The following is a 25,559-nucleotide window of genomic DNA, read 5'->3' as shown; positions in this document are numbered from 1 at the left end:
AGTTGCTGGAGAAAGAAATCGGAACACTTTTAGCACTTCATAGCGCTAAAAGTAGCTGTCTCTTGAGAAGTCGGTACTTTAGTCTCATGCAGTCATCCATCTAACATTAGTGTTTCTAGCCAAAGAGCAGTTAAAATTGATGCATCTGGTACTACAGGGTACCACTATCATTCCAGCTGAATTTCAACCCTCCAGGAATAGGATGCTCATGGCAGAAAATTAAATTAGTAAACAGGTAAATATGAAAAGGACATTATATCTTAAGCATTTCTGTGCAGAAATAAGTATGTAATGAATAAGATGCAATGAAGACCCTCTTACAATTTAAGAGTATAAAAACGTATATTCTCTTCTGTTTGTTATACTCAGGTATTATACAAACCAGAAGTTTAACTATTTGGTATTTCTTAAAATTGAAAAGATACCCAAAATCTCTCTCTATATATACTGAAAATATAGTCCTTGATGTAATTACTATAACAATTTTGTAACTTGGGATCAATTATACTTCAGATTAAAAAAAAAAAAAAAGAAAAGAAATGCAACAAATGAAACAGTTGGAGGCACTCAGCGCTAGGCTGATGCTTCCCAAAGATCATTTATCTCTGCAAATTCCTGGCTCCCAACGTCTGCTTGAATGAATAGAATTATCAAGTGGTGACACAAATCTCAAGTAGCCTTTTTGATCTGAAAGATATATGCAAACTTTTCAGTCGCTCAGGTACCTATTCTGATCTCTGAGTGAAGGCTGATTAGGGGTGATCGATGTTATAGATGCTTTAAGCAATAAGCATCTTTGTACCTGTTTTTAGTTTCTGGAGTTTTATTACAGCTTTAGTTTAAAGCATAAAGATACTCTCCCCATATACTTTTCTGGGATGCACTCATTTTCTGTTTAAGTAAGATTACATCATGAAGGAAGCAACTAACTATAGAATTGAATGAGAATCTCTCTTGTTTCTCATATCTCTAGATTTTCAACTGTGACCAGTTCCTGATTTTCCAACTGGATACAGCATCAGCTTAACTGACAGGACTGGGTGGATCTCACCATGTGAAAAAACAGTCATCACTATGAAGTCTGTAACTGGCGACACAGTGCACCACTACTCATTTTCTTGATGTCTCATGCTAAAACAACTCTTTTGTGGGGCCTGAAGCCTGAATTTATTGAAGATTAGTGAATGCGCCAATGCATAAACACTCTTTTAATCCTATAATTCCTGTGACTTGAAGTTGAGTAGCTTGAATTTAAAGAGATCTCACTTCAAATTACTTTAAAATATATGGCTGATGGTAATGTAGTAAAGACATTGCCAAGATACCATGAATTTCAATGTATGCTCAAAAGTTAAAAGTAATCTCTAGGGTAAGTGAGTAAGCACAAATAGAGAGTATGTTGAACCGTCTGCAATGAAAGGAAGGTCAGATCTGTACTTAGGTCCATGTACTTGCATTTTATAAAATTGCTGTTAATAAATACCATGTTTGCAACAGGTAACTAAAAAGCCCCATAATATACTGTAACAGTAAGGGTCACCCTGCTGACAGCAGGAGAGTACTAAAAATGACTCTTCCATGAAAAGAAAGGGTATTTGAGCAGGCAGTGGTTCCTGTGAAATGTCCTTGTGCTTCTACAATCATTCGGTCTATTTTCACCTCAGCTCCTCATCCCAACTCCAAGCATCTTTGCCTTCAAAACTGCTTACCCACTTCAGACAAATTAGGTAGTGAGTCATGGCCACACATCCAAGAACACTTTCACACAGTCCAATATGGATCTCTCTTCTACAATCCATTCTTTTTACAGAGCATACATATTTCAAATAGATTTCACATGATTTTAAAATTTGAACAATGATCTCTTGCATGTTTCACTGTATTTTACATTAAAAAAAGGAAATAATCAAAGACATTTTTGGTATTTCTGTTAGTACCAGAATGAAATACTGTCAATAATGGATTTCTGCCAGCATTATATTTCAGATGAAAAAAAACCTTTTTGATGCTTTAAACATGCATGTTTTTTGCTTCCTTTTTATTACTACCTTAATGAAACGTAGTTCCTATATGCAGTTCCACACCATAAATAAAAGATATGTTTTACAATTCTTTATGTAAAAATGTATTTTTTGGCAAAGATCCTTATTTGTCTCCACTAAGATACTACAAAAAGCCGTAAATTTATATAAAGAATTGATTTTTTTTAATTGAGGCATTGGTACAAAACCTAAACTTCTCAGTGATAATGACTTTTAGAAGCATCATGTCATTATTTGTATTGGAAGGAATGTCAGCAGACCTCTGACAGATCTCAGTCCAACATCTTTCTCCAAGGAGGGCTTCTCAGCCACTGCGGCTGGGCCTGTGCTCCAGCTGAAAGAGATGGTCTGAAGTTTCCCTAATTTTTGCCTCACAACTGTCGCAAGAACAGAGACCCTATTGAAGACCCTATTCAGAGTTCTGGCCTGGTTGAGGTGGATGCCCCACCAAGCGATTATTCACAGCTGTGTTGACAGTGCCACATGGTTTACTGCTTCTAGCAGGGCCTGCCAAGGATCTTGTGCCTGCTTCATGACAATGGCCCATGAATTTCCCCACATCTCGGCCAAATGACTTTCAGGGGCAACTTTGGTGGTCCCTCAGAGAAAACCCTTCATCTGCTTCACTACCACTGTGATGGATGGAGATTGAAGCCCCCTCCCAAGGACTGAGACCCCTGTAATCCTAACACGGTGGGGGGGTGCTGCTGGCCCGAGCAAAGTGAGCCCAGGTGTGTTCTCTGGACCAAGAAAACAATGGGTCTCGCTCACTGCTGAGAACATGGGCTGTCTGTATCCGTTCTCAATACCTGTTCCCCCTCAGCAATTTCAACAGACTTATTCTTTATTGTATCTGTTCCCCCTTGGTGATTTCAAGATCTGTTTCCCCCGTTGGCAAAAGACTATAATAGACCCCTCAGTTAACCAGGACTTTGAGTTTCTCACTGATGTGACAATTCCCCTGGTGTCCAGACCATCGAGGATTTCGTCCCTGTGTTGGTAGCTATACCTGTTCCCCCCTCTCTCTCTCCCTCTCTCTCGCATCTCCTTTCTTCCCTTCTAAATCCCTCTATCACATTTGCTGTGGTCATTCCATAAAAGGTGTATTTGTCTTGATTAATATTGAAATCCCCACCGTGTTTTTTCTCCACTCTGAGATCAATTAACAAACCATCACGATGCCCGCTTGTACCAGTGTATCGTGACACCAGCCCAATCACCTCTAAACAGCTCACTGTTTAGCTTGTTTCAGTTGGAAAATACTTTTTGTGTTTTAAGGGGGCTCAAAGATGCTTGAGTGGGAAACTGTCTACATTAAAAAAAAGCAATGAAAAAAGTGAAAGTCTGCCCTGGTGAATATGAGATAAATAAATTATTTACAACTGTAAGCACTATTAAAAGATCACTTTGACACATTTGAGTTTATGGCACTTCAATATTTTGGCCTTTAAAAATATTAAACCTGTTTCTACCAGATCAAAATGTCACCTATAGTTAAATATACAGTCAAATCCACCAGACTTGCACCTATATCTAGCAAGATATCCTCATATTTATGAAAATGGAATGTTCTACTATCAGCATGACTGCCAGAGGAATGTCAATTGAATAGCATGTTACTACCTGAGAATGACTTCTTGCAGGTATTGACAAAAATTAAATGAAAATAAACACATAAACCCACAGATATCTGTTTTAAAAACAGTTAATGTTAAAATGATGTTCTGAGGACACTCTATTACAATGACTAATACAGGAAACAATTGATTCCAATATTCATTACATTATATGAATGGAAATATATATGGGGAATTCAAATTACAATTGTTTATCCTGTTACTATGGAATAGATGACTTGTGACTAAAAACATGAGATGTGCTTTCTCATGGCTGTACTCAGAGTGAAGTGTTGTCTCAGACACAGAAAATCAGATATGATGGGTTACATTCAAATACCAGGTAATTTAGTGTACTTAGCATCTTTATTTGCCTTATTTACAAATTCCATAAGATGTCATAGCACAAAGAGATTCAGAATCTGGTTGTTTATATTTCAATGGATTTTGAATTCCTTGTTCTGGACAGGGGTGAATCTGAGGAAACATATATGCTTAAACTCTGAATAGCTCAAAAGATTATATATCGAGCTCTGTTTCTTGAGATATCCAAGCTGATCTCCAAGCAAACCTACTTAACATACCTGGCTGTCACTGAAATTCTGATCCTTTTACAGACAGAGAGAATATTTTTAAAAAGAGCTTTCTGAGAAGTCATGTATGGTATTTTTGAAGTTAAAATATTAACATCAATAGGAAGCTAGGAGAAAAAAGATTTTGAAAGATGACAAAACATTTCAGTGTTACTCAAGCATGTCTGTGTGAGAAGCTAGAGGATGTATATTGTCTTGATTACACTTCCTCAAAAAATACTTCAGAATGGGACAAGACACAGAGTAAAGCGACATATGCTATTAGAAGAATAAAGTAACTTCTGTATGAGGAGAGAATAGCTGGAAAAAGAGACAATTAGATGGGAAGATGCAAAACACTCCAAAATTATGAAGTGGTGAAGGTGGCAAATAGGAATTTAATTACTACTTTAACACAAGCACTGTAACATAAAAAGTAACTGACTCAGTAAAGACATTTATTAGGTCTCAAATAAGGCGTGAAATAAACAGATGAAAGTACTTTTTACACAATACAACACTGAACTGGGAATTCAAGGCAATAGGATGTTTGGATGCCATTGACCAACTGACTAAAAAACCCACAACTTGTCAATGTTCATAAACCCAATGGTGCAGATGAAACTCAAAAGTTTGCTCAGCTGCTGGTGATGCATATATCACAGGGTAATTTTCCTCTATTTCTAACTTTTCTTCTACATTTCTGTGTTGACACCTGGCACTGGTAAGACTACAGACTAGAAAGGGATCTCTTAAATAGCAACTTTTATGATCTTGGACCTAACATCTGTTTTCTAAAGAAAGTATTAGGGCATGTTTCTTCCTCAAATTCAAAGAACAAGCCTTTCCTTGTGCTTTCTTGTCTTCAGTGGGATTAATCACACCAATGACAGGAACAACTCTTCAATTTACCCTCTCAATTTATGTGAATGTTTTAATTAAAAATGCACTATTTTTCTTTTTCTTACTGAGATATGCTTTGTGCAGAATGCTGCACACAAGGAATCTAAAGTGTGAAAGAATTAAAGTGTGAACAACAACACAGAAAATGTGACAGCAGCACAAAAGCACTGCTGAGTGCACAAGATCTACTTGAAAGTTTTCAGTGTACAATATTTTCAAAGAGCACACATAGAAAAAGTCTTTCATTAAAAAGAATAATGCACTTTATGAAGAGCTGAAACTCCATCAAAGCTCTATCAAAACATCAAGATTCTGTCCTGATCTGCCTCTTTAGTAGTTAGAAATGTTAGAAACTGTTTTGAGCTGAATATATCACATTACAGGACAACAAGGGAAAGTAAAGGCTACTTACTTATATTGCTATGAAACTTGTCAAGAATATCCATCAATACGTTTTAAAAATTATTTAAGCCCTCAGGAATCCATTTAGATGAAAAAGAGACCTGACCCTTTGCCAGTAAATATGGTTAGTTTTCTACTGCATGAAGACTTAAATGTGTACCCTTGCTTCAGAGTCATGAAAGTCATCAGCTGACACACTAGCACAGTACATGCCTCTGCTAAGAAGTGTTGCTCACTCAACTCACACACAAAACCATTTTCAAGAGTGAAACGCAGCTTAATTTTAGAAGAACTCATCTATAAATAATTTGAGATTACAGTTGCACTAGATGAGCACACAAACACATAGCAAAGGTGCAGGAAAACAGACCTAGAGTATATTTTACAGGCTCAGAAAGTCAAGAAACTTCTGGAGAAAAGATTTTCCTTTCTGACAGATCAGCTCATCAATGGAATATGATGGAAAGAGACAGATCTTCCAGTAGGTGTTCCATGGCTATGTTATTTCTGTGACATAGTCGGACAATAACATATGCCTACAGTGCAGATAATGGAGCAAAATACAGAATTCTATGAATTAGAGAATCACAGAATTGATTCAGTTGGGCAAGACCTTTAAAGATCAATTAGTCCTCTCCCCCTGTTCTGGGCATGGATATACTTCACTAGACCAGGTTGCTCAAAGCTCCATCCAACCTGGCCTTCAGCAATTACAGTGATGGAACATCCACAACCTCCCTGAACAACATGTTTCAGTGTCTTAACAGCCTCATGATAAAACATTTCTGCCTTCTGTCTAATCCCAACCTACCTTCTTTTAGCTCAAAACCACTGTCCTTTGTGCTCTCTTGGAGAGACCAGTAAAAAGTCTCTCCCTCTCCAGCTTTCTTGTAGGCTCCCTTCAAGTACTGGAGGGCCACAGTAAGGTGTCCCTGGACTATTCTCTTCTCCAGGCTCAGCAAGCCGATCTCTCTCTGCCCTTCCTCAGAGGAGGGATGCTCCAGCCCTATGATCATTTCTGTGTCCCTGCTCTGTACCCGCTGCAGCAGGTCCCTGTCTTCTTTCTGTTGAAGACTCCAGAGCTAGATGCAAGACTCCCAAGTGGGGTTTCAGCAGAGCAAGATTGGACAGAATGAACTCCCTTGACTTGCTGGCCATGCTCCTTTTGAAGCAGCCAAGGATACAATTGGCTTTCTGGGCAGTGAGTGTATATTTCCAGCTCATATACATATGAAGACATGTTAATGTTTCCTTCAGGTTAAAAAATCCTAATCACTCAAAAAACATTTTCTATATTCAATTTGTAGCCATAAAATAGAATCCAACAGTGATAAACTTGCAGTGTTGCAACAATTTTTTCTTTTACTCCCCACATAGACATTATAAATTAATAAACTACCTTCACAATTATAAAGTGAAAGTCAATATGCCAGTGTGTAATTTCAAATCAATCTGGTTTTGATTAATACAGACTGAACCTGCATCAAGTAAACTACTTTTTGTTCCACATTTGTTAAAAACTGCTGCACTTCTGGGCTTTTTAAAATTCCCTTTACAGTTCTAATGGGTTTAACAACTATTTATTATTTTGCATATTTTTATCTTGTTCTATGGAACCATTTAAAAATATGGAAATATTAAGGACTAAGGTTTTAAAAGTTTTTAAGGTTTTAAAACCTCAAAAATGTTGGAGAACATTTGAACAGTGTGACTGGTAGATGTAAAAATGGTGATCAAGAAGCATGCATGACTTTATGAGGATTTGAAATGTCAGGAGATGTTTTTAGATGGTACAGTCAAATGTAAGATAAACAGTCAAATCTAAGTGACATACAATATCTGTGGCAACATACAGTAGCAATGATAAAACACAAAAGAGAGGGTATCTAATAAAAAAGTAAGAAATAGAACCACCCGGTTGAATAGTGAATCTAAGCAGCTATTTGCCATAATTTTATAGTCCTCCTTTCTCCTTTGTTTCATTCCTTCTGCATGAAACCTCAGAAGATAAACTATTTACCCATGTCTATAATTATAAAGCTCAGCTGCAAAAGAAAAAACCTTGTCTGGAAAAGTAGTGTGGGATTGCCATTTTAGAAAGCACACTGGGCCCAATTCTAAGAATAGAACCTAAGAAAATTCTAAGAAAGGGATACAACTATATTTTAAATAAATAGGGCTACAAATGGTTTCAGAGGGTGTCAGTGGCTTTTTTCTCTCTTGTATAGGTTGAAAATATTATTTCTTTTCTTCTCTAGAAAGGGTACTGGTATTAGTTTGGATTAAACAGAAACAAGGAAGCAAAAGGATGATTCATATTCAGATTGAAGATGGCACAACAGTATTTTTTTCATCTTAAAAACCTAATTTTCTACTCAGTAAAATAGGATTACCTACCACCATTCCACACACAGAAACTTATGAAAAGGTGGGAGAGATAAGCTTGAAAGTAGGAAAAATTGTCAGGAAAAATCCCCCAAATGTGTAGTGTACAGAAAAGCTCCAGCATTTCCTAATAGCAACATGAGAAGGCAGTCACAGGAAAGAGATATTTTCAGATTTTAGGACATTTAGAGACTAAGCTTATATTTTGACTCGTGTTTGTGCTGGGTCTGTTTTAGAAGTAGACTCTTCCACTGAAGAAAAAGTTTGGCTGTGAGTGGTAACAACTGCTAGAAAGAATTACTTTGCACTCCACTCATTTTCTCGGGCTCCTTTTTCACTTAGATGTGGCACATGGCTGCTGTTCCCTGCTAAAGGAAAATTCTATGGACCTAGAGGTTGATCCAGGGCAGCTGTGACAGATGTGGCTGGTGGATTTCCTTGGCAGGGATTGTGTCTGTGGCATCAGGAAGGTTGTTATCAGCAGCCATCCTCAAGCTGAATGACAGTAACACAAGCCCACTCTGTGATCTTTCTGGAGCTAAACTGAGAAATCTGAACTCAAGAGTATAACCCACCTGACCCACAGGGGCAATTCTAATAGGCAGAGATCAGGCAGGATGATAAATAAACAGCCTATTTTCTATCGGCCTTATTCCCTTCCTGAAAGTACCCTTATTATACTCAGAGTAGCTATTCAAGCCTCAGAAAGACTATTGAAGCAGTCCCTTGACAGGAAACCTTGAAAATGGCTTAGGTCAGCAAAGGTACCAAGAAGTGAATTTGACCTATGTTTCCACAGTAACTTGGTTATACAGAACCAGTGCTGTTGGGTATGTAAAACCAAATGTGCATACTAATCTTGAACTTCTGTGCTTTGTCAGTATGTGTCCTGGTGTTCTGATTTTTCTGGGAGTTGGTGAGGGCATAACAAAAATTACATTATATTCCATTAAAAATTACCACTAAAAATCTATCCCTCATGCCAAAGATAGGCAAATGGAATGAAAGAGGAATTTGGTTTGTAAAAAGAGTGCCACCGATGGGATAAAATTCTTCAGCTGTGTTAGTGAAAGCTTGTCTGGGTAAGCCATGCCAAATTAAGAACATAGAAAAACCTTCAGTTGGAGCAAAGCTATTCAAAAAATAAAATTCAGTTTAAGGATGGTAGACTAAAAAAAAACTATGCAACTTTAGTGTAGAGTTATAACACATTCTGTACCAGAGTGACTGGGGACATTGCTAAGTGCTTTGAATCACACAGGTAACTTCAGATAAAATTCATAAAATATGGACTTCAGAAACTCATATTAATTTTTAATATTTTATGACATAAAATTAATAATATAAAGCATTAATTCTTCATATTTTATGAAGACATTACAACAACTTATAATTGATTACATTTTTCCTATAAAAATTTGAACAGAATATTACTGGAGGATTGTAATTAAAATCAGTAACATGTCTTTATTCTAGCTTTCACCATTAGATCTAGTCTTTCCTAGTGAGTGAATATCTGTTCTTATGCTAATGGACAATTAATATATTTCTGTAACAGAAAAAAATCCTATCTAATTTTCTCTCTTTTCAAAACAATGCAAATAGTTCTGAAAAGACTATTCAGACAAGTCATGCATGACCAGTCATGTTCAGAAGAAAAATTTCATATATGAAGAATAGGAATAAAATGCAGTGTCCACTATGCATAGTAGGGAATCAGAAAGAGAATAATGGAAGGACATACTCAATTTGTTAAATTCTGCCTTTGATCACTTCAGAATAATTTATCTGTTGCCTAGAACATCCATTCCATAGGTCTGTATTCTTGAAAGCCCATTTTCCAAAAAAAAAATCACTTACATCACCTGTTAAATCTACCCTAAAACAAGAAAAAGCTTGGTAGGAAAAGCTGTGTTGAATTTCCATTCTGCGTCCAATCCTAACAAAACAGTTATAAATGTAGGCAAAATAAAACAACTCCATTTTAAGTAGGGTTACAAAAGAAAGATGATCCCAGGATGAGTACTCTGCCCTCATCTGAAAGCATTTCATTAATGGCACTGATACTGAAAGTAATGTTGATAAGTGCAGCCTATAAATTTGAGAATTATGTTCAGGATGCTCTTTGCTCACTGGACTAGAAACGGTTTTAAACTGCTTCCACCTTGTGCCAAACTGCCCTTTACAGATGAAGTCAATAATGCCCAACACCAGGTCTGGATACAGTAAAACAATACGTTCATTGCTATGCTACTTGTTAGACATTTTGAAGTTCTTGAAGTTCTCTGTATATATAAATATATATGAAATATATTGAAGCTCTATATAACTTCAGTTATATAGAATAAAATATGGTTTGTATTGATTTAATAAAAATAATTTAATAATTATAATATTAGTTTAATTTAACTGAAGTCTCCTATTTAGAGATTATTAAAGAAAATATGCATTACAGGACCTTAAATTTGATCAGTGAAATGAACCAGAACAAATGAATCAGATATAAAAGCTACTGATTTTACTTTCTGTCTTGGAGTGATTTATGATGATAGTCTATTCCATGATCCTCTGCTTTATGCCCAAAATTGATTGCTATATCTTTAAGGCCTGGGACTGGGTATGTGCAGGGCTGGGGATGGGGGAGCTTATAGGGGTTTTGGTGGGCAATTTCGAGGACTCACTGCACACGTGTTCCATGGTCTGTGAGGTTTCGTTCTGCTTGGCTAGCTTGGTTTTGTTGGGGCAGACAAAAGCTTTTCCCTTCCCTGGCTTGAAGAAGCTGCAGTAGAAATCTTTCATCTGCCTTGAGGTGAACACAACAGCTGCAGGTCTGAGAACGGAGTGTGACTGGCGGGAGCAGGGCTGCCCCATTCCAGCCTCAAGCCTCAGGGAGCCAAGGGAGAGAAAGCACACCAAGAGGCTCTACACCAGTTTTTTTGCCTGCCGTGACAGCTGTGTAGAGGTCAATACCACAGAGCCACCAGGTTTTTGCCTCCTGTTGAAACTCCTTGTGGAAGCTGCACTTCCCTCAGAATGAAAGTTGGTGCTACCTTGAACCATGTGTTGGGAAGAGGTATTTCTCCAATATTTTCCCAATTTTTCAGGCATTTTTGGGTTTTCATTCCTCTGTGAGTGTGGGGTGGAACACAAGTTCTGATGGTTCAGTGCTGTTTTTCTTCCTTGCATTGGAGGCATTTTGTTGTTAATAAACCACTGGTTTTTTTTTTCACTTTCCTCTATTATTAGTTTTATACTGGTGCAGGGGCATTGTTGAAACTCTTTAGAGGAGACAACTCATTACAGAGCGTACTCTCTTAAATTTGTCTCAGAAGTGAGACATCATCATAAGCCCCATGGTTCTCATTGAATTAACCAACTGATAGAGGCAGGCTTCATATAAATAGAAGTATACTACTTCAGTAAATGGAGGAGGCAGAAGTTACTCCTTTACCTCCAAACGTTAGACAAAACCTTTGACCAGTCAAAAACATTCACCGAAGCATGCGTGTGTTGAAGAATGTGTTTGAACAGAAACAATTTGCTGCATCACAGCTTATGTGGAACTCAAAGTGGCAGATTGCCTTACAAAATCCATTAAATATGAAAAGCACACCTGAACAATACTGGAGTCCACACACCAAAGGACCTCTGTCTTTAAAGAAGGAATGAATGATCACTGTTCACATCCTATTAAATTCTAGCTCACTGCAAACAATACCAACCAAAATACCCATTAAATAGCAATGGGATGTGACTGGAGTTCTGTCAAACCCATCAACTGGTTTCACAAGAACATGCAATATACAAAGGAAAAAATTGCTTTTAGTCACTTCTACAATCCATCAGAAACAAATATGACACCTATGTGTAAGGCTTCAGATCCCATTACTGATTTTACAAGCAGTAACTTCCAAAGAGAAATTTCAAAAGTAAGAAGATAATTGGATGTTTTTACTCCCCAAAGGTTTTCTGTCTTTAGCTTGCTTTCTGATCTGACAGCCTTCTGCATAATTTTCTCTTCTGACTATATACAAGAGGAGTAAAGAGAAAAATGACAAAAGACTTTGCATTATTGGCTAGTATTAGAAAAATAGAAATATGTCCTCTGTATTGTACAATTTGCTTTATTTTCTTTATGTGGGTTTTACGCACTTTAAATCTGCACTGCATCAATAGAGGCATACAGTAGGTAGTACCTACTATTTTCCACTTTATTACTGCTGTTATATATCAAATAAAGAAGGAATCCTGAACCATATACCCACTCCACTAGACTGAAAGATTAAAACAAAGCAAATTTAGAAAAAGGAAAAAAAAGGTTGTGCAAATGTATTTAGAATGATTTTAAAAGGAAAAAGTTATCACATTATGGATTAAAGCCTTTAAACAAAATCTGAGCTGTCTTATTGCTACTTACAATGCTATCTTTGTATATCGTCAGTGGCTTTACTAAGTTACCATCAACCATGTAACCAACAGTCATTTGAAGTGAGATCTTCAGTCTGAATTCAAGCTACTCAACTTTAAGTCATTAATGCTATAGAAATAAAGTGTGTTTACACATTGGCACTTTTCCCAGATATTCTGTGCCCAGAACTTGCTATGCATATTATGAACAAATTTACAGAATTTGAAAACAAAACCAGAAAGATGGATTTCCTGTTCTCTTTCACCTCTGCTTCAGAGAATAATTATCATACCAAAATAGCAATGGTGGCTTAGCAATCCCATGAGTTAACACAAGGAGATCTGAGGCATAATTTTGTGCTCTTCTCCAGTCTTTATGTAGTATTCTTGCTTGTGAGAAGCCTACTGTTCTTTTAACAGATTCATTTGGAAAAGATTGCTTGCTACTAACATCTTCAGAGAGCTGACATTAACATATGCATGAACCAAATCTTCCTCTATCCACATCTTCTCAAACCTGTTTTCTCTCTCCTGAATTCATTCAGTTCATTTTCTAATAGACTCCAGGGCCAGCAAGCATCATCTCTCAGGATCTGCTCCCACTGTGAAACATCCCTGGGGGAAACCCACAAACTACAGCAAATAAACTCCTCTCTGGAAACTCATGACAAATCCCTTGTAAGCAGCAGAAATCCCAATTGCCACCAGTGATCTATGGGTCAAACCTGTATTTTGTTTTCAGTGCCAGCATGCAGCAATACTCCCACAGCAGGCAGAGCTGTCCTATCTGCTTGTCACTCACTTTTCAACAGCACAGCTGTGCTCCCAGGGTTTCACACACCCAACACAGCTTCCAGCAGATGCCTTTTAGAGAGGAGAACACACTGCAGCATGGAGGGAGGGCTTTCTCTCTTTGACATTGTCTTTATCAGACCTGAGGATTTCTCTTCAGTGATTTTTAAATGACTGCTTGATTTCCAAAGGAAGAGATCACTGAGATTATTTTCTGAAACCTTCTTGTCATGGAGAGCTATGTAAACCACCTTTTTCCTATTGTGTTTCAATGCTCTGTCCATTATAGACTAAAAGGCAAAAAAGGCAAGGCCTCACCCATAAAGTTTGAGCCACACATGAATCTTTCTACAGCCTCGTTAGCCCATCTGTATATTACATTTCATCTGAGACTAAATGATTTGATACCAGCATAAGCTGTGACACCTGTTGGTTTCAGTATGACTGTGAAATACCCATTTATTTCCCCTCTGCCAATTCTGCTAGTGGGTGTGCCCACACTTGTACTAAAATGAAAAAAAAAAGGAAACAAAACCCCCCACCTTGTGAGCCTCCAAAATGTTCTGAAACCAGGGACTGTATTTGTTTTTGGTACAGCCCTATCTCAGATTCTTTTATGGGTCTTCTCTTTCTTTGGAAAGTCCCCTGTACCCCAGAGGTAGACAATAAAGTACAAATAAATGTGAAATGAAAAAGCAAGTTCTAGCAAGAACTTTTGCTAAGTCCATTTTCTTTGACTACTTCACTAAAGATATGATAGAAAAATGCAAATTATGACACTTGCTTCCACTAAATACAGACTAGAAAACATCAATAAGCTGTTTCTGCAGTGCTCATGAAGTATAGGAACTATAATATGTCTATTAAAAATATTGCTTTAAAAAGTTAGGAATAAAAGTAATTCTGTTTTACACATTACAGCAGTAACTATTATTTTCCTAATTTTTCTTATGGCCAATTAATTCACCTGTTGAAGACAGAAGGACAGAGCTCAGAAAAGGACTTCAATACAGCAGTGTTATAGTATTGGATTCCTAACATGAATCCAAACAGCACTAACCTCTCACATGTGTATAGATAGGTCCTCATGGCTACAAATGAGGATAAGAATAAGCATAATACCTAAGAATAGGATTCACAGGAGCAACTTCTGCTGAAAGAAACACACAAGACACAATAAAGAGGGACAGAGACTTCTGTCTAGAATGGGAAGGAAATGAGTACTGGTGAGAGACTTCAAATCTCATTCCATCCAAAACACATGCATTACTAGCATCTACCTCAACTATGGTGAGCCTTCCGACAGCAAAGGAGCACAATCCAGATTTATCACCTAATGAATCAGTTATTTTCTTGAAAACGTGTTCTGTTCTTAAAACATCACACCAGACATGTCAGCACTGACCTAACCCTCACAAGGGTCTGAAATAGAGCAATGCTCACCCTTCTTCTCACGTTCTAATTCTTTGATGTGAACTCAAACAGGCTGACAGGCTTCCCTTAGCCTCTGAAAAGCCTATACACGACTTGTGTATCAAATAAAAAAATTCCTTCCTTCACATGTAGGCCTGACACTGCCCAGATGCTCTCACTCCCCTCCCCACTCCTCAGTGGGGTGGAAAAAGATCAGGAAGAGCAAAACCAAGTAAAGTCAGGAATCAAGATAAAGACAGCTTACTAGGTGAATGAAAGAACCACCTCTCACCTTCTTATTCTGCTACCATAGTTGTATTGCTTGCTGAGCATGATGCTGGACTGCATGGCATTTCCTTTTAGTAACAGGGAAGTTTTGAGGCTGTGCAAGTGCCATTCAGGTGCAGCCAAAACATTGGTGCGTTATTAACACACCAATGTTAATGTAGGTGCACACAGCACCTACATTTTGGTACAAATGTTCGGGAAGAAAGTAGTAGCCATTAGTCTTAGCACTCGGAAATTCCAGACAAAATATCCTCACATACTTCTCAGTCCTTCTGATCTCAAACACTCCCTGTACACCATCAAGAATTTAGAGACTTCAAACAAATCCATTTAAACATTCTTAAAGGAACTCATATGCATTAAAAAGCAAGGCTACAGAAGGCACTAAGCCAAACTGCTCATTCCTATGCTGACACCACTGTTTATATTTGTGCTAGTGTATTATTTCACTGAAGCACTTCTCATGTTAACAACCCAATGACTTGAAGTGACAGAAGCAAAAGGCCAAACCATATAGTGTATATAGCTATAGCTTTGTTCACTTATTTCCACATCACCTCAGTAGTTAATTAAACATTAAAGAAATCTGTTACTGGCTGGATGCTTAATACAACCTCTCCTCATCACAGAAGATCAGCAAGGATAAAACTAAATGCACACATCTTTAAAAACACTTGGAAGACGTTACAATCAAAATAAAAGAAAGCAGAATTTTTATTATTGTCTTATCTTGGAAACACCACTTTAAAAAAACAGGAAGGAAGCCTAACAATTTTCTTATGCATACATGTTCTAGCCAGAATCAACAGATAATTCATCTCATGTGTCAAAAAAAAATCCCAAGAGAAGATATTCTCAATTCTATTAATACTATATGGCCAACATCACTCTCTGTGGATTCCTGTCCTGTTACTGGTTCATCAAAAATAGACTACAAAAAATGTTTCTAGTTTGCTTCTCCATTGCACAGCTACAGGTTTTTTACAGGAGTATGAAACGATCAAATGGGAGTTATAACACATTTTTATGGTTTTCAGAAACACAAGTTTTATGTAAGGGAAAATAAATAAAAACAACCTAAAATCAAAAAATAATATAGTAAGTACCAAAACAGTTGTCAAATAAATATAAATTTGCAGATACACTGTATGAATAACAATGTGTTACTCCCTGCTTAGCTCCTAGGAGTCATTAGCATTAGTTAGAGTGCTATTGCTCATGGTAGATAACCTAAACAATAAACTTGGAAATGGAAAATTTCATTCCTATTCTTGTTTATGACTAATTCTGTTGCTCTCCACTAGCTGAAACCTGAAATTCAATCTGGGAGGAGTAAGTTTTATAAGTGTTAGGTATATTAACATTGCTGATAAGGAACCAAGCAGTTGCCTCAGTAAGAGATGAAACCGTTCTCCCAAAACAAAAACTTACAGGAGTGTATTGTCAAAAGGTAAATAAGAATTTAAAGAATTGGATAGAAATACCCCTATTATCGTGATAAACTTATCTTGGTTTACCTGGCAGAATGAACCAGGGAGCGAAAAATACAAAAAAACAATTTAGTGTGCTGTCAGTTCTGCTTTCATGTCCTCTACTTCAACTGTGCTTGCCTCCAATGAAAACTCTCAAGAAGTAAGATATTGACAGACCTTGCTAAATCTTTCAGAAATGTGATAAAATAGAAGAACTTGTGCAAAGGAAATAAAAGCTCATCCTGTGAAACTTTAAAACAAGATTTGGGCATATCCTTAAGAGACACAAGGTGTTGCTGCTCTGGAAAGCAGGTGCTAGACTGAAAAGTCAACTCTGGAGTGTCGCCACTTCAAGAACAGGAACATCACTTCCTGCTCTCCACATAGGACAGCATATTGGGATTAGATGAACAACATTATACAATATATTAGGTTCTTAAAATCCAAACTAACTGGCTTCCTATTTGTTTGTGTAACTTAAAGAAAGCCAGTTCCAAGGATACCTTAGGTTAGGGCACAAGGGTACTTACAGTGTAAAACACTTATTTTTAACATCCACATATATAAAAAACAGGATCGTATTCCACTGAAAAGTAGCTAGTATGAATTTTTTTCACAGTATTTTGAATATTTATATACATGATGCAAAAGACACAGTCATTTTATACATAGAATTCTGTTTTTAGTGTAATGGCCATTTTTTTTCCTCAGGTGATTTATTTATCCATGTATTTCAAAACATCTTTTCTTAATAAATATATTTTAGCAGTTAACTGAAAAACTGAAAAGGGAAGTCTGTTAGGAAGAAGAAAATAAACAGAAGTATTTATAGATTACTCACAGTAGTTGTTTCTCAGTACAGAGCTGCTGGAAAACTACTTGATTTCTGCACATTTCAGTTTCTGAAACTATTTTCTCTGTAACTCCCGGAGTAAAGAACTCTAAAGATGTGGTAATGTTATGCAAAAGGTCACTACATCCAAAGAATAGCTGTTTGACCAATAAAGGAAAGGAGATCCTGCACTGTGACCATAAACGTGACCATAAATAGGTACAGCATACTCCTCACATAGACAAAACAGAGATTTCAGCGGGAGTTCTGCCATGTTTAATGCAGGATAATACTGCTCTTTCACAAGCCAAATCAAGGAGGAAATAAATAGAGCACAGGCAAATCCCACAGGATGTCTACACAATTGTTCCATACCCAGAAGATGGGAAGGAATCTAATGTGAAGCAGTTGCGGTGATATTGCTGCTGAATGACTAATAGTTCAAAATATCCAGTTCCCTGCTGGCTCCACTTGGAAGAGCAGCCAAGAAAACATTCTTACACATCAAGATGAGCGTGAGAACTTTTGTTTTGTGGATTTAGAAGAGGAAATACAAGAAAAAACTTCACAGAAAACTATTGTATTTTGAATCTGTGTTGCTTGTCAGGGCAAGGGGGTGGTGGTGTTCAGCCTCCTCAACAGACATCTTCAAATACTCACCGGCAGAAGCACAAAAAAAAGAGCTGTGCAAGGCTCTGGGAGTTAACTGACCTCTGCTTAATGTACCAACTAGATGTTCAGTGTCAGGAATCCCTCTAATCCCTCCACAGATCCATGAGGTGGGATCCATAGCAAAATGTCTTGCTGATCCTACTTTTGAGTTTGGTTGTCTGCCACCAGTAGAAGCATGATCTGGACTCTAACTGCAGCAGCCTCAGTTCCGGTTTACCTGCTATTTAGTCCACACTCAATTACAGCTCTGCTACTGAGACAAGCCTCTATACAGACACTTTCCACACCTGAGAGAGTATAATTTCATTTGGAAAGTATTACTACAAATAATCCTAATGAAACAGTTCAGCATTAAATCTCAGCCTTCTTAATAAAGTTTCTGAAATTAGTCACTGAAGTCAATAAAAAGAAGTTATGAGGTTTGTTCATTACAATTACTTTATATTTAAACTTCCTGGCAGCGACATTAGAGAGCAAGTAAATGTTTTTAATCAGTTAAGATGTTAGTTTAAAGATCTTAGTTCCATCTTGAACTCCATCACACATTGATTGTCTAATTTATTTTGTCAATATGTGCACAGTGACATTAAAAGTTCTATAAATTAGCTTTTAGAAACACTTTGGGGGAAAAAACCCATGCAATGGCTCCCAGATCACTCTCAAAATCTCATATTCCAAACTTGCTGATGAAAAGATGAAAAAGTAAAATAGAGAAAAATGATCACAGGTAACCACTTGAACTAAACCTACTGAAGAAAAAAAAATCTGAATACAATGGCCATTTATGATACTACTCATTTAAAATATAGTTATCATGCTGGATCTTGTATGTATATAATCTGGTTTTAAAACCTAAAATCCTTCTCAGATTCTAGAGGAGCATCCATCACTCACAGCAGCTTTGTAAAGCATGAAATCAGCAAAACAGTAGCTTCTTTTTCCAATACCACATTACCTTATTTTTAACCTAAAAAGTGCATAATGGACAGAAAAAGTTTTAAAACTTATCTCAGAATGCAGTCAACTGATCAATAAAGACTATCTGATCAATAGCAACTCTGGAACACTATGTACAGCTCATAACATTTCTTTCATTAAAAGAGAAGGAAGAACAGGAGCAAGAATTTCAGTGCAGGGCTGTGATTGTAGCCAAACTGACCCGTTACTAGATAAAACTCTAATATAACTTTATACTGCATTAGAAATAAAGAATTTGGCCTCATTAGATCAGAAGCCAAAGAAAATTTATCTTCTGCCCTTAGAAAGTGCCTAACACCATATGCTTTAAAGGTTAATGAAGGAAATATTCGACAGTTTGATGCATATTAAAAGGAATATGGACAACACTTTTCAAACCTTGAGCCTGCACTGTTCAGCATAGGATATTCTCTATTTGTATTTAACATGTCAGGTTGGAATCATGAACCTTACTGATTATTAGATATGAAACGATTTTACCCAAAATTCACCGTATCTCCATATTTTAATATAATTTTAGGTTCATTAAATCAAAGCTCTTGATATCAATTTAAATTTACTGTGGAATTTAAACCGCAGATTCAACAATTGCACAAATCTATGCAGTCATATCAGATGACATTGCTAGGTATAATATAAAATACACTTAATCTAAATTTTCAACAATTCAGATGGCAGAGCTTTTGTTGCCTCATTCAGAGAGACAATGTAGGTACTAATACTTCTTTTAAGACAGAGCCCCCTAAAGGACCTTGAATTTGGCCAGTTAAAGACTGCACATTCTGAACTACCATTCACACTGGATAATTTTACCCAGATTTTAGCAGATAGAAATTAAAAATGTTGTTTATAAACCGGAAGCAATCTCAGACAGGTTTATATACACATACAAATGACCATAACTATGTACTACAGACATTTTGAATACTTGAAAATTCAACACAATCATGGCCCATAAATAGCTAAAGTCTAAATGTCTAATGAAATGGAGTAACTCAGTAATAAAGTAACAGTTTTCTGAAGGATTCCTTAATATCACAGGCAATAGATTTTTTTTCCAGTGCCAGAAGTGCATCACAGAGGGAATGCAGCAGTTAATCTATGAGACATAGCAAAATATCCTGAAGAATAATTTATGCCTAAGCTTTACACACATACTACACTGGGATAACGGTTCAAACATCCCTTCTAAACTTATCTCTGCTGCTGTAACAGTAAGAACAGCTACACAATCAGTAACTGGTGTACAAGCCATTAGGCCTTACTTTATGTATACAAGTACTTACAAGGACTTTAAGGCAACTTCCTACACCCCACAAGGAGCACATTTCAAGGAACTCAAGTTGAATATTACCATACTGTCATAATTTGATGTACAAACACATTGCATTACCATCATCTTTTGAATGATTTTCAGACATAGAACTATATACTTTCAGGCACAGACCTACATATAGTAGTTACAAAGACACGGGAGACTTCATCTGACAGTTTTTTTAAATTATGGGGTTAAAAAGAAAAGTATCCGCTTAAAGCATGGATACATCTTTTTTCTAATAAGTGGTTTCATTAACCACTTCATTAAGTGGTGATTCTTATCAATGTTTTTGAATTGCCAAAGCATCTTGCCAAATTCAAAAGGAGAAAGATTGCTCCAAATCCTAGATACTTTATGAAGGAGTTCAGTACTTTCAAATCTGCCAGGCCTCATTATTTACAGGGTTGCTTCCTTACCCTGATGCTGTTGAGATTGTATTTTTTATCTTCACAATTGTTTCCCAAAGAAGACATGTAGCACTTTCATTATACACTGAATTCAGACTATTTTTAGGATTAGTTTATCATAAAATGATGATACTTTTTTTTACATAAAAGTGCAATTTGAAAAGTTATTGTGCAAATGCACTTCAGTTGTTTGTAGCAGAGCTGGCTAAATGAGTGGCCAGCATTTATTACCAAACAAACCTGCTGTAAATGCAATCCATTACATCAATATGGGAAATACCATACTCCTTTTGACATTCATCTTTTTTTCTGCCTGCTAGGAATTCTAGTTATGATTTCATTGTGCTGAGGACAGACCAGTCTTTTCCATACACTTACCCTCTGACAGCATGAATAAGTCTCAGTGATGGATAGGCAGTTCGCACTTTCAATTTATTCTTAAGGATTAATGCATTAACCCACTCCACGTGCTTCTCTCCACCTTTGACCATGAAAGCTGGGATCCAAAGGACACTGTCATTCAGCATGGACAGTCTATGCACAAATTTTTCTCTGTCACTCTCATTCCGAAAGCCTCCAAAAGCTCTTTGTACAACTGAAGGGTTCATGGTAATAAAATCAGATTTAGTTCCCACATCAGCAGCATACTCCACCACAGGAGCTAGATTGCACCTGAAGAGGAAGAAATTAATGGAAAAATGAAAACAAATATGAAATATTAATCAGAAAAATGTGTGCATGAAGGGAAACCTAAAAATGAACATGAAAGCCCAATTCAATTTAATGTGAGAAAAAAATACTAATATAGAAGGTGTGATAATACATAGTATTTTACTCAAGTTGGACAAGGATCAAACAAATTTTTAAAAACATTAAGTGTACAGAATGCTGTGACAAAAAATACTCCTCTTGGAATCATTTGGAAGCCACATCATTATGCTCTAGAATGCTCAACATCTAAAGCAGCACTTGTGAGTAATATGCTTTCTTAAACCTATTACCTTTCATTATTTGTTTACCATCATGTTGCCAACAGCTCTCACACAAAGAAAGCCCCGCTAACAAAATAAGGCATATTTTATACAATTTAGTCCATGCATTTTTATTTTACTTTATTTACAACACAGTATTTATATATTATTTACAAACGACCTTTACCCCATCTTTAAATGAATTTTTTGTGTTTTTGGTTTTGGTATTATCACTGCAGTTGGGAAGATGTTTAGAAATTTAGTCTTTTTATTTGACTTAGAACTGCAATTTTTGGAAAGAAGTATTAAACTGTCAGTTTTTCATTCATATCTCATTTTCAAACCTTCTTTAATTTTTCAGTAGGTTTGTGCCTTTTTCCTAGGGTTGAAAAGTTCTCATTATGCCATTGTTCAGCAGATTTTTACCTCAATTACATAAATGCATACATATGTAATCCCACATATGTGTTGAATGCAGGTGACAAAATTCAGAAATTAGCTGTGACTTCAGCAACCAATGTAATGTGACAGAAACAAATCATTTCCACAACAACCTCAATGAATTAGCCTGTAGCTGGTATGTCCCAAAAATATAACCTAACACAACAATATTTTAATAACATAACAGACTGCTCTGTTTGAGGCAAAGGATGGTAAGAAGCAATGTTGGAACAGGCTCCTTCAAAACATTTGCACATTATCACACTCCTAATATAACCAGTATTCCATTAATTTTGCCATTTTTTATCCACTAGTTTCTTCTAATGCCAGACGTCCAATGACATAAAAATGAGTCAGCATTACTTAACACCAACTGATGACCTAGTGCTGTCTGATAATACTAATTACCCAGAAAAAAATTTTCATTATGCAATTATCAGGTTAAGAAGTGGTCCTACATTCTTCAGAAAGATGTTCTGAAGACTATAAAGCAACTATATAAAGACTATTCCTAGGAGATAAAGAAGTCAAGGTTTCTGATAACATGTGGGCAGATGTAGGCTAAGGAAATAGATTTACATTCTTCATAATCTTTATACATCTATTCCATAAATCATCTGCATGCATTTCAGACTGCTAAGAGTCATATTTTCTAGAAAATTGTTAGGGCATAAGAAAAACTCCCACTGAATTTAACACTGGCTTTGCAAATTTCTTCTGAAAACCTTAATGCATGAACAACCTGCTACTATTAAAAGTTTTTTAAAATCTAAAAATAAATGTGATAAAATAATCAAACCAAGTACTTAAAACCAACCAATCAAATTGACTGAATTACTGCTGCTCTTGAAAATACCTCTTTTAAGGGCAGATTGCACAACATAATGAGGGATTTGTATAGTGGGTTTGTTTTAGTAGTCACATATACACACATGATGAAATCTATTACTGAAAAATGTAAGACAGATCTTGACATTGCAAATCTTGTTTTCTCTGAGTCCAACTTTAAGAAACAGACCACGCAGGCACGAACATCATCATGTCTAAAAAGCTGTATGCCATATGCATACATTGTATGGAATTACTGCTACATCAGTAACTCAAATATGTATTTTAGAAAGGTATACAGTGTAAGCAATATAAATTTGTTACTTATTGCATACTCATTTTTCACGTATAACTTCAGAAAATAATGAGCAATCCAAATACACTCAGTAACAATAGAACTGCAATTCTTTACCACTCTTAGAGTAAAATTTCTCGCTTATAACTAGTCTGAATCTATGTTCCTTCACTTTAAAATTACTGCACCTTGTCCTGGTGCAACAGGCTGGGCTAAAAAGTTTATCCCTACACTTCTTCTATGCTTCACGGTTAATAAAACTGGCTATTGTGTATTTGCATATAGACCTGAGTGTATGTATAGAGCTTTTACCTGTTTTGGAGCTTTTATCTTAACCTCTAATACATCTTTATGCTATGCCATAGTTTCATACTGCTGTTGGAATTTTTAAGTTTATTTTGTTAGAAGATGTCAATGATCTCCCACGAATTCTCATGATTCTTTCAAGAAAACTTCATATTCAGAGGCAAACATACATATATTAATATTCTTCTAAGTGAAATGAAAAAGCCTATTAACTGAACAACTTTTAAATAATCAAAGCAATATTCTTCCCTTGTTGTATTTTTTAATTCTAGTTAATTTGCCATAAGGCACAGATGCTAAATATAATCACAACAGAGATGAGGTAGTGAAAGTGTTTCTGCACCAAAAGCATTACATGCCTAGGGATTTATTAATCATAAATGAAATCATACTTTTATTGAGGTTTTTTAAGGAAGAATATATAAGATTGTAATTTACTGAATTCCCTCTTTCTCACATGCCACGTTATTAGTACCATGTAACATATGAATGCATATGCACAAACTTCTTGCAACATACCATCATTTTCCATTCATTCTAAAAACAACCTCTGTGCTGCCTTATGTTAGCATGCAAGTAAGCAGGCAACAGGTGAAAGCTGAGCAAGACAAACTTGCTATGGTACTATTACTGAGAATAAAAGAACAGTAATGAAGAGTCAGATTGAGCACTGAAGATTGATTTAATTAAGCAAATAGCAATACTGAAATTGATAATATATCACATTATAAAAAGGTTTGTAAATCTCCTAGATCTCCTTCCCCTGAGCAAGCTATTGACCGTTTTCAGACAAAAAAGATAGAATGAGTATTCTCCCAGAAAAAATAATTGTCTAAAATAATGGTTTTCATGGGTTCCTTTGCTAGTTTTTCCCATAAAAATTCAAACTCAGTATATTATTTGAAACAAAGAATCTCATGGGTATTTTTTCAGTATAAAAGCATTTCATCAGAAGCTCTACCTACTACTTCTTTCCCTTGCACAAAACTAGCAAATAATTAGTTATTATTTGTTCCCTTAAGTCCCAGTTCAGGGCAAATCTCGAAGAAAATCTCCAAAGGGGGCCCATCCATAAAGCAAACCCACACCGCCCCTCCCCCCAACCAGTTTGGGAAGGATTCCTCAGAGACAAGTGGAAAGAACCTGTTTATTTAACAGGCAAAACACCCCCCAGCACACAAAAGGAACAATACTGGATCACAGCACTCTTTCACCACTCTGAAAAAGATGACAAATTCAGAAAGTCTCTCCTGGGAGTGGTCGCTCTGTTATCGGTCCCTCTGGCGCCCAGGTAGCTGCTGCAGGCCACAAAGTGCAAACTGCTCAGTATTTCCCAGGTCCCAGTCTGGAGCAGGTTTGAGTGGTTCCAAGAAAGGGAAAGAAAAACAATCCAGAGAAAAATTTGGACTGCTTAGCTAAACTAACTAATGAGCAGAAGCAAAAGCAAGAACAAAGCAGGAGCAAAGCAGGAGCAAAGCAATATGCAAAGCAATAAGCAAAAGCTGCCCTATGTATCACCCCTGTCTCTGTGTCCTGCCGACTGCTGGGGGAGTGAGCAGGCTGATAACAAAACAAAACAAACCTTCACTCTTCAGAGCCAGTCTTGAAGGCACAAAACATAATATCCAGCATAAACAGAACACATGATTGGGGATACAACCATCATCCTAGGACTCCTTACTTCTTCTAAGCACTATCTATGGCAGAAGTATTTAGAAAATGGTCTAATGAGACAAAGATTGATACATTTTAGAGAGGGGGTTAGAAAAAGACCTAAATGTATGGGAAACATTCATAATTCATGTGATAGCTAGTATCATAGCTACTAATATCCATGGTACCTCAAATTAATGCTGCAGTGCCTGCTCTTCCCATGACGTCAGACCAGACCATAGACAAAACCTCTGCACAGCTATTTCAACAAGGTGGCTACTCTAAACATAGTATTAAGCATCAATTATATTATATAGGAAATTTCTAAGCTTACAGAGGCACCTAACTTACAAAAATACTATGTACAACCATACTACTAAAAGGCAAATATACCTATAAAATATTCCCCGTAAAAATACAGGGGTTCTCACACATGAGCTTTCAGTGTGATAACAGAAGATTTTCAACTGAAAAATGAACTGCAATGCTACCACTAAAAAGAGCTCTGGGATATAAAAGGGAAAAATTAGATAATGTTTGAAATATTATGTAGTATTTGAGCACAT

The 25,559-nt window shown here is 36.4% G+C and overlaps 1 protein-coding gene across 1 annotated transcript in view; it reads right to left on the bottom strand.

Moving 5' to 3' along the window:
* ST8SIA4 (ST8 alpha-N-acetyl-neuraminide alpha-2,8-sialyltransferase 4) overlaps positions 1 to 25,559 on the bottom strand; it is a 49,425-nt gene that overhangs the window by 3,990 nt on the left and 19,876 nt on the right. The window contains exon 4 of the mRNA XM_031062819.1: positions 20,878 to 21,171. Within this exon, the coding sequence (XP_030918679.1) occupies positions 20,878 to 21,171 (294 nt within the window). The remainder of the gene's footprint in view (positions 1 to 20,877; positions 21,172 to 25,559) is intronic.

The sequence above is a fragment of the Geospiza fortis genome, unplaced genomic scaffold (genome assembly GCF_000277835.1).
Source record: "Geospiza fortis unplaced genomic scaffold, GeoFor_1.0 scaffold208, whole genome shotgun sequence".
Taxonomy (NCBI): domain Eukaryota; kingdom Metazoa; phylum Chordata; class Aves; order Passeriformes; family Thraupidae; genus Geospiza; species Geospiza fortis.
The sequence above is the reverse complement of the archived record's forward strand: the minus strand, read 5'-3'. Positions and strand labels throughout refer to the sequence as shown.